This window comes from Bemisia tabaci, chromosome 6 (assembly GCF_918797505.1).
Source record: "Bemisia tabaci chromosome 6, PGI_BMITA_v3".
In the NCBI taxonomy this organism is placed as follows: domain Eukaryota; kingdom Metazoa; phylum Arthropoda; class Insecta; order Hemiptera; family Aleyrodidae; genus Bemisia; species Bemisia tabaci.
In genome coordinates, this window is record NC_092798.1 from 15,387,445 (window position 1) to 15,397,879 (window position 10,435).

At 36.3% G+C, this 10,435-nt stretch overlaps 1 protein-coding gene across 1 annotated transcript; it reads right to left on the reverse strand.

The window, feature by feature from the left end:
* Positions 1-267: 267 nt before the first annotated feature.
* LOC109029666 (kelch domain-containing protein 4) lies at positions 268-10,435 on the reverse strand. Its single transcript, XM_019040242.2, has 8 exons — positions 10,105-10,435; positions 8,942-9,112; positions 6,824-7,059; positions 5,840-6,006; positions 4,530-4,679; positions 3,327-3,548; positions 2,166-2,465; positions 268-733 (listed from the first exon to the last, which is right to left on the reverse strand). The coding sequence occupies exons 1-8, from the start codon at positions 10,210-10,212 to the stop codon at positions 552-554; spliced, it is 1,536 nt and encodes a 511-aa protein (XP_018895787.2). The 5' UTR covers positions 10,213-10,435; the 3' UTR covers positions 268-551.

Below are 10,435 nucleotides of genomic sequence, written 5' to 3' on the forward strand. Positions count from 1 at the left end.
TCATACCAAATACTAAATGAATTTTAAGGTCCAAAACTTTGCTGAGGTTTATGTTACAACACTTTCTGGCAAATTTAGAACCGCCTGAATGACGCCTGATATGAATTACTCCCTTTTTCCTAAGAACTCTTCAGTTCAACAAATTAAAAGGACCAAAAGGACATAAATATACGTGTACATTCATTCCATCATGAAAACATAGCTTGATTTCACAGTTCATCTGTATGAATTCAGGGTGGAGTGTTTTACTTATGGAATTAAAACTCCTTTTACCAAGATTTTGCACAATGGCTTCAATAGAAAATATTGCAAGATTCTTGAAAACACAAGTATTGAAACAATTCAAACCTTTCCTTTTTAAGGCAAAGGGGAAGGGCTCTTCATCACCGTTCTTGAAGTTACTCAGAGGCTGAATACAAACGTCCAAAAAGATTTTTCCCTCACATTCTGTGAAAAAAAAAGGATCATTCATTCGGAACAAATATAGAAGAATCCAATTCGGGGTACCTAACGAATTCAGTTTTTGATTGGTTTGAAAAACTGACTTTCAATTAATCAGTATCCATTTTTTCCTCTGAGTCTGATGAGTCATCCGTGTCATCATCATCATCATCTTCATCATCCATGCTGTCATCGTCACTTCCTGACTCCGAATCTGAGTTTTCATCGATCCATTCGTGCGGTTGAGACTTGTCTTCCTCAATTGCTTTCCACCCATTCAGTTTTCCTATGTCTGACACAAATAAGAAATCAGCTTATCAACAATTTTGTAAGACGACAGTGAAACACATGATTCGAACCCTTTTGCCAATGAGGGTTGCAAAAATAATCAATGAGTTTTAAGATTTATTTTGTACCATAAGTAGAAAACGACACCCTTTTTCCAAAGAATCACAAGCACCATTTAAGCCTAGATGTTAAATCACCGGCCATCTCAATATCGTTTTGATTTTTTCTTTTTTAAACTTGTGCACATACTTCCATAAAAATTTCAAGGATTAGTCATTATGAAAAAAGAAAAAAGAATAAAATTTTCAAGTGATTCTGTTGATTAACTTTTGTGTAAAAAATTGGACAAGTTTGAGAAGTTTGGCAACAAAGTGTCTACACACAAACAACGCTTGAGATACTTTGATCGACTGGTGATTAAGAGTTGCGGCCTGCAAAAGCAATGTTTTTTTGCCTCTTTTCTGAACGCACAAGGGGATTTTTGAAAGAAAGAGTGAAATATTTTAAAACTGATTGTACCCTCACTTTGGCTTCAAATGGCTGGTGTAATTTTAGTAGAAAGGTGTGAAAATGATTGGTGCTTGTACAGGCAGATTCAGAATAACATCATCAATGAAAGCGTTATTCTTAGAGATCTGCCCATTAAACGATTCTCGCTTCACACAACAAGATTTATTTCTTTCATAATCTTCGATGAATCAACAAATGAAAAGACGTTTAGAGATAGCCCCACTGTCTCTTTTAATCCGTTCCATGCAGAATTTAAAAATAAAATACGAACTCCGTACTCTACAAATTTTGCGTTTGGTAGCATCTGCCACAGCCTTTGATACGCCCTAAAGTTGGCTTATTAGACTGCCTCTGAGCTTTGTGGTACAATGGGATTTGTCACTAGTATACCAGAGGAAAAAGAGAAGGAGCGCGGTCCAAAGAAAACACAATTTTTCTTCTCCTCCAGGCGAGAAGCCTGGCTTGTGGTGCGTACAAGTGGGTTACAACTATCATAACGCCAAAAATTGCTAACTGATTGCACTATATATCAAGCACCCCACTGATTGACTAGGCGCAAGCAACTAAAGATTTCAAATGTATACTTTGAAACATGTTCAAAAAGACAACCAAAAACACCAGAGCAATGAAAATGCCTTGCAGTACTGCTGTTCTGAGGGAAAACGCCATATGAACAAATTTCCTGTGATAAAACATGCATTTCCTTGGTTAACTTGTCAATATTTTTCTTTAAATTTGTTTGATAATTTTCCTTGCAATTCCACCGAAAGTTCTGAAAGTTTCAAGGAGTATTTTTCATTACTTTCCTCAAAAATGAGAATTTTGTCGCAGGAAATTTGGCAACTCTGGAATTTTCATACGGCGTTTAACCTCAGTACGGCAGAAAAGTCTTCTACATAATACATAAGATATTTTTGTGAGCTTACCTAGAGAGTAAAAATCACACAACGTAATCGTTTTATCTCCAACTTCACAGAGGCCTCCATACAAGTAAAGAACACCATTTTTGATAGCCAGACCAGAGCTCATGCGGGGGCTGGGGGCAAACTCATCACTTTGTTTCGAGGGATCAGATGTCTTTGCTGCTTTTTGTGGCAAGGCAGGCCCAACTGTTACTTTGAAAATGCCATCATCCACGACTGTGCTAACAGCTGGCTCCGGCTCAGACTCTTCCATATCCGCATCCATTGTCTCTCCGTCAACTCTTTTGGCTCCTTTTAGAGTGACTGAAAGAGAATGTTAAGATGGTAAAAACCTCTAGATACCTATTTCACCCACCACCGGCAACCCCAGTCACATTGACCGGCATTGAACAATTGGCGCTATGCCACTCGTTTTCACAACAATGTGGTTGCCCCTGTTGAACACTTCTTTGAGGCTAGTGATAGTCTGAGTAATGTATATGTTTATGGCTCAGAATCGGCATGGTCCTAGTGAAAGAAAACCACACTGAATTTTTATTTTTGGTTTCACACTGAGGACATGGTGCCAGGGGAAATATGCACCTGGAACTTTGCGGCAGGTTACTTATTAGACATATTGTAAAAGTGAGTTTAGTTCTCCTAGTGTTCAAAACATTAATAATCAAAATGAAAGTGTTTCCATGTTCAGAATTTACCCTGCTCGCCAAATTGTATTTAAACAACTATTTGCTAAAAATTTGTAAAAATTTTTTACATTTTCCGCTTCTTTCTGCTTCCTGTAATGTTGGCTCTGGTTGTGATTGTTGTGAGATAAATTTAATAGCAGCGTAAACACTTTAAATTTACTAACAAAATTACCACACTTATTGTTTAGAGACTTTTAATTCTTGAATTTTTAAGAAGAAGAGAAGGCAAAAAGTTCTCAACATTTTCCCAGATTTATTAGCATGATATTAAACCAAGAAAAACAAATTTAGAGTTGCATGTTTTGATATTCTTTATCATGATCATTATCGAGATAACGTTAACTTGTCAAATTAAAATTAGAAGGTCTAATCTTCAGAGATAGAAAAATAACTAAATTAAAAAGTATAATCAAATACCCTACGGTTGCCATCAAGAAAAACTACCTATCTAAGAGTTATGAGTTCAAAGAAGACATACCAGTCCTCCAAATCACTTGTTCTAAGTCGAGTAGATGCAAATCATTGAAAAAAGTCCCGCTGAGGTCTTCTTCACTTTCCTCCACATCATACACCCCACCAAAAGTATATGCTTTTGTTGCAGGAACCGTCACAGCCATTGATAAGCCACTTCTAGGTAGCGGTCGAGCTCCGCCGGGTTTGACTTTCACCCATTTCCATTTTAGGCCAGTCGAGTCATTTTCTGGAAAATGCAAGGGAAAGCTCAGGCATTTTGAATTGATGGAATGGACTATGGAGTGTTACGATACCATTACAAGCTGAGTTAGATCAAGCGAGTATCAAATCGGTACTGAGTAAAAAAATGTATACAAATGAGCAATCAAAAATGAAGAGCTGCTGAAATAGAAAAATTAAAATATATTTTGAAAGAAACTGAGAGATTGTCCTTTTTTTTTCATTTTTCAATGCCTTGACTTTACCTGACTATTTTTGCCTTCCATGACTCCAAAATTTCTGAATTCTCTAACTTTTCCTGGCCTTTGGTCAAAATCTCTACAAATTTTTTTTATTTTAATAACACTGACTTTTGCTAAACTATGGATGAAATCGTCACTTCTAGTTTCAAATCCAGGAAAATTGCATTTAGATATTGATTGTGCTTTCTTGAAAGCCTGTTAATGTTACTGAGTTAACTTTTGATACTCACAAAATTCCTTGACTTCGCCGAGTCATCATAAATGCTCTGACTTTCTAGGTTTCAGACCACCAGAATCCCTGCTCATACTGATGGTTTTACAGTAACAATAATCCGTTTGGTTATGCCATTAAGAAGTTACAATCACATTTGGTTTCTGAGGAAAAATCGATTGTTGGTACAATTGTACCGGTTTCTGATAGACAGGAATAAGTCCAAAAATTCATGAACCCTAGCGTTCTGCTTTATCAACTAAAACCAGGGCTCATGAGTTTTTGGACTTGCGTTCGTCTAATAGAAACCGATTCAATTGTGGTGGACAACTTTCATTTTAAATGATGGGTGAAAATACAATTTTTTATGTAGATCAAATAAAAAAAATTCTAAAACTCCACTGGCGAGACATTTTGGTGGGTTTTTTTTTTTTTGCTTTTGCCGCTGAGATGTAAATGCACCCTCTTCAAATCAGGATGTAGATATGATAATTTAAGTTACTTTGAAACTCAGAATGATAGAAAAGGAACTTACTGTCAGGAGTGAGAAGGAACATGTCATTATGAACTGTTCCCTTATCAACGTCCTTCTTGATTTTTTCTTTGCTGTAGCCGCCGTAGATAAGGATTCTTCCATCCGGTAATGCTGCCATACAGCAACCAGATCGAGGAGCGGGAGCAACGCCTGCACAAATAAATTTAGAACATAATTGCAAAGAAGCTATGAATAAAGGTGCATAATTACTCCTTCATTGGTTGAACATTTTTATTCAAAAGGAGATACATAGATGAAAGTAGAAAGGAATTAGCAGTGCACAACCATTAATTGAGAAAGGGACGTCTATGTATGAGGGTGAAATTACTATAGAATCGAAAATTTGACCAGTCAAATAAAAATTTCGAATTTAACTTTTTTAAAAAAAACACTCAAGTATTCCAAAATATAACTAGCGAGTAACTGCTTCAATTTTGTGCTGATTGAGAGCATAAAGCTGTATTTTGATCTGAAAATCAAGCGCTCTCAGCATAGCAGATTAACATTTCGTTACTCTAGCATTCTTTCAACTACATCTTTTCAACATTGAACTTCAAAACCATCGTAGTTTCCGTTCGACTTTTGACAATTTTAGGCATATTGGAGTGTTCAACTGGAATCACCAAACTACATCAGGGGCTGCATAATTTTCTGATATTTTATTTTTCAAATAAGTAAGTAGAAAACTAAACAAAATTTAAACTTGAAATTTGTCATTTTGTCAATGAATTATTCATAAATGTAATCTTGAGTAAATTCACAGAAATTTTGAAGGAAATGAGTAATTTCATTCTCTGAAACAAAATTACACACACAAGAAAATTAGGCAACATAAGGTGCAGTTGCACTAATTCTGGTGGAATCCGTTCAATTATTTGTCAAATATTTCTCTGAGCAATGATACTTTCCAACATTGTCATTTTGAGTTTTTCTGTACTTAAGTCCCATTGATACTTGCTGAATGTTGCTGCCTGCCTGATCTTTATTATTCAAGTTATTATTAGCTTAAAGGAGAATTCCTCTATTGGCCTTCCTATTTTAAAAACCTCATTTTCTTCAAAAATTTCAAAAATATGAATTTTTTATGGCTCTGTGCTATAAAAAGCCGCAATTTTGCGGGAAGCACGTGATTTACACCGCAATTGGACAAAAACAAAACATGATTTTTACCGCAGTTTTGCAAAAATAATCGCGATTTTGCCAGCTTTCCCATTCAAAACACCGATTACGGAACCTCCTCATTTTCGCCGCAACCTGCCTGATCACGTGGTCGAGAAGTTTTTGCACCCTTACCAAGACGAATCACTTACCACTTGGAACTATAGGTCTCCAGGTATAATCTTCTAGACTGAAACTATGCACATCGTTGTAATAGATATAGTTTGTGAAATTATCATAATAACCGCCGAATACAATCAACTGCTTTTTGCATAAGACCATTCTGTGTCCGCTGCGTGCTGAGGGACCATTCGGAGCACTATAAAAAAAGAAAAAAATGTAAGAATTGGATTGGAAAAATGATCGACTGAGATCAACAGTTGAGACTTTTGTTCACAAATAAAAACCAAAAGTTTAGATTTTGCGGGTTGGAAAATTTGGAAGCATGCATTCCCCTTTGAGGGTAGGATAAATATTTGTCTTCCTTTTAAGTCAAAATTTCACTTATAGGTTGTAGGAACTGAAAAGGAATAAAACCCCTGTGACTCAAGGGATGGAGCAGTATCAAAGTCAAGAGAGGTGGTTAGTTTATGCTAATATTAGGAACATGAATGCCATTTACACATTGACACTATGTTGCCGGACATCTCCATACTGTTGTAGTTTAAACGTAAAAATTTTTGCACATACGTCCATGAAAATTTCAGGGATTAATCTTGATGACAATTAACAAATATTAGGTAAAAGGATGTGTCCCATTAAGTAGGGTATGATGTAATGGGTGTACTAAAGATTAACATATTTAAAGAGGAAAGTGGTAGTCGCTTGTGCTCATACATAAACAATCTAATTTAGGACCGAAAATGAGCAATTATTCGAGAAAACTGCAAAACTTCACTACTTTGCGCTGGTAAATCAGGCAAAAACCTTTCATAAACACCTCAAATAAGGACAAGTTCTCTCAGGGTAGATGATTAAAAGTCGATTAGACCATACATGACATTATTCTAAGCTGTTTCAATTTTTGACCAAAGTTATGGCCAAAATACCCTCCTTAATGGGACACATCCTTTTTCTGTGATTCTGTTCATTAAGTAGTTCACGAGAAGAACTGTTCAACATATGTATAAACTCACTTGATTTTTTGCCAAATTTTGTTGGTAATATGGTACAACCAAAGTTCTTTATAATGGTGGACCTGAGAGGAAGATGCACTGAGGTATTCCCCACCAAACATCCAAAGCTGACCGCCATCTATTGTAGTGCCTACCATCTGGTGACCGCATCGAGGAGGTGGGTGGTTGGGAGCTTTAATGGCAGTCCATTCTTTTTTATTCAGATTGTACATGTAGAAATCGCCATAAATAGTGTTCTGAAAACAAAAATAATTTGTGATTAAATAATTATTTATTTATGCTTGTAGTGATGCACAGAACTATTTAGATACCTAATAGAATATCCTAACTTTTTTAATCTGTGGTGGTTTCAAGTTTTAAATGGACTAACACTAGCAAGATGAGGCTAGAAAGTGGCTGCTTCCAAAGGTGATGCTGTATGCAGAAATGAGCAGTTTAAGGAAAGCTGATGGACGAGTGCTTTCCAGTCTTTGCCAATGGACCCCTAAAAACCCCAAAAATTTTTCTGAGAGTTCCATCTGATTCCATTTAACATCCAAACTATGAGAAATAATCTTTAACTGACATCACATTCTTCAGTAGTAGCACAATGGCTCAAAACTACTCTTGCAATCGAGAGGTCCGAGGTTCAAGTTACTCGCAAGGGACCCATTTTTTTAAGGTTGCACTTAATTTTTCATAGTATGTACCTATAAAAAGAAAAACCTCCTCCCTGCCAAGATAGGAGTCCATGAAACTATTATCTACGGAAGGTGAGCTGCTATCAAAGAGATAAACTAATACTGGGCAAGCTTTGTGTGTGTTTTTTTTTTTTTTTTTTTTTTTTTTTTTTTTTTTTTTATTGATAGCGGCCCATTAATTTATTCTCAAGAGGAGGGATTTCTAGAGAAGAGGTTCTTTTATGGTAATAATCAATATTAAATGTAGCCTGAAAAGAACAATGTAGGTATGATGATTATGATATGTACCAAGATTTCGTGCCTGGCTGGGGTTTTGAGGGCCCATTAGCTGACTGAAAGGCATCGTTTCATCAGCTTCCCTTAAACTAAGGGGGTTGGAGGACAAGGCACATAAGTGCAGTTTTTGACAAAATTGATGTATTAATGATTTCAAGTAAGACAAGTCTTAGTGCATATTCTATGAAAATTTTGGTCCCAAATTCAAATTTTAAAGCATCAAAACGTCAGTTTGAACTTTCTTTCCGCCATAAGGCTCCATGTGATTTCGAAACTTAAAACAAGTATTTCTCGAAATAGCAAAAACTGCACTTGTGCGCCTTGTCCTCCAAGTCCTTCAACTGTTCATCACAGCCAGACCTATAAAAGTAGAAGGTGGCCGCTTCTGAGCCTTGCCTTGTGAGCACCACTTTTTGCAAAGTAAAATTACGAGGACCTGACAAAAGGTTTCTCCTTAAAGAGGACAAAATGAGCATATCAACAGCGTAAGCCCGCAATCACATATCGTCACCTTCCAGGCAAAGTATCACAAGCGCCATGCGACGTTTAAAAATTTCCGCCGCCATTATATTTTTTTACAGAGAAATTGTTCAACGAAGCTGTCCAAAAATTACACCGAATTTTCTTTGTGCTGCCGATAAAATTTAGTGAAATTTTCGAACAGATTCAACCAACAATTTCTCAGTAAAAAAATAAAATGGCGGCGGAAATTTTTAAACGTCGCATGGCGCTTGTGATACTTTGCCTGGAAGGTGACGATATCTTGTTTACTTACAGTGTCTGAAAATCTCCGCCTCTATGTTATTTTTTTAAAGGAGAACAAATTGACATTATTTCTTGGAGTTTATGCAGAATTTTCTTCACACAGAGTAGAAAAATCACAGCAATTTTAAAGAAATGCTGTTGAGTAGTTTTCTGTTTAAAAAATAAAGTATGACAGGAAGTTTGCGACGTCGCAAACCGAGTTATGTGATTGCCGACTTCTACTGTGGATATATTGACAGAAAATGAGGCTGGTCATTGAAATTTGTCCTGTTTCTTGCATATTTTTTTACCATTAAACACTTCCAATTGATTTCCTCAATATCCTTGCTGAACTCAAAAATAGAATTTTTGGTGCTAATTGACTGTTATACCTACATATGATGGCATGAGTACTCACTTTACTTCCATTATAGAATTCCCCGCCAAAGAGAATCAAAGCATCTTTTGTTGGATGAGGAATGAAACTACTATTAGCTCTCCTCGAGGGAGAATTCACGACTATCTCTTCAGTTTTCTTGCGATTTGCTTCGGTTTGTTCCATTTGCATAATCGCCCGTTCTATGTCCTCCTATAACAGAAAAATGGAATCAAGTAAAAATTAACAGGACTCCTAATAACTTCAGAATCAATGTGTTTTCTCAGGTATTTTCTCAGTCATGTTCCAGTGCATTGAGCCTTAGGGTCAAAAATGTTGGTTCACCTGCATAGAGTAGACAAGGTGATTTCCCTACAAATTAAAGCAAACAGCTTTTAAAGAAGGACATGCTGATAGACTGTCCCCAGTGCATTTTTGCTGGTTTATTTAATATTCTTATTTAGGAATGAATGTAAATTTTGACATGGCAATACAGTTAAAAGAAGAGGGTAATGTACACTGGTTAACACTCCCCGCCTTCCTCCGACTCAAAGTAAATTTGAGAAATGATTAAAGCAGACTGTCTTGTGCAGAGGCAATCTGCTTACTTAATACTGCTTTTTTTAAGCCTTGACTGAAGCCAAAAATTATTTTTTCTGAAGTACCAATCAATTTACTTACACCACCTCAGAGTGTATTAATAGCTACAGAAGAAATTTGATTGTGATGTTGCAAGATGCCAATTGCGTTTTAGTTCTCAGAAAGAAAACCAACAATAATTTTTTCTTGAAATGTTCGTCGCTCGTTAAAAAATATTCATCACTATGTCATCAGAAAATTTTGATTGGGTAGTATTCTTTCAAAGAAATATACAAATATAATTGGAGACTTTGAAGCATAGGCGTGATGCCCATTTTTCACATTAGCCATCGATATAAAAAAACTAAAAAATGTACGAAACTCCCCGTTTACAGGATATTAGTTTCACGCCTGTATTTTCTGAGCGAAGTTTGGAGCTTCGACCTCCCACATACAGCATCACACATGTTGCAGCACACTTGTGTCAGGAGTATTGGACGAAATAGTGTCAAAAAGTGACTTCATCAACGATCCAGTGCATTGCAACGCTATTGTACATGGTACTCAGTAGAGCAATTTGCCGTAGACAGCAAATTGCTGTGAGACTGAAAAATCCCAAGACCTACCTCTCCCATTGAAGCTAGCTTCTTTTTTAATTTCATTGCTTGTTTCTTTTCAGTTTTGGCAGCAGTTTTAGCAGCTCCTTTGCCTTTCTTTTTGTCCTTCTTTCCCATGATGTTTGAGGGTAAATGGGGAACTGGGTGGAAGCTGACGAGTAAACACAAAATTGGAGTGCACACGGAGTACGAAATCTCACTATAGGAGTTGAAAGAGCTTGCTCAACACCTTTTTAAAACAAATCTAAAACAGTAATAATGCCCAACTAAAACTGACGGCAGAGTATTGTATGTCAAAAACATTTGAATTCTTAGGGAGGAAATAACTGATAACCTAAAA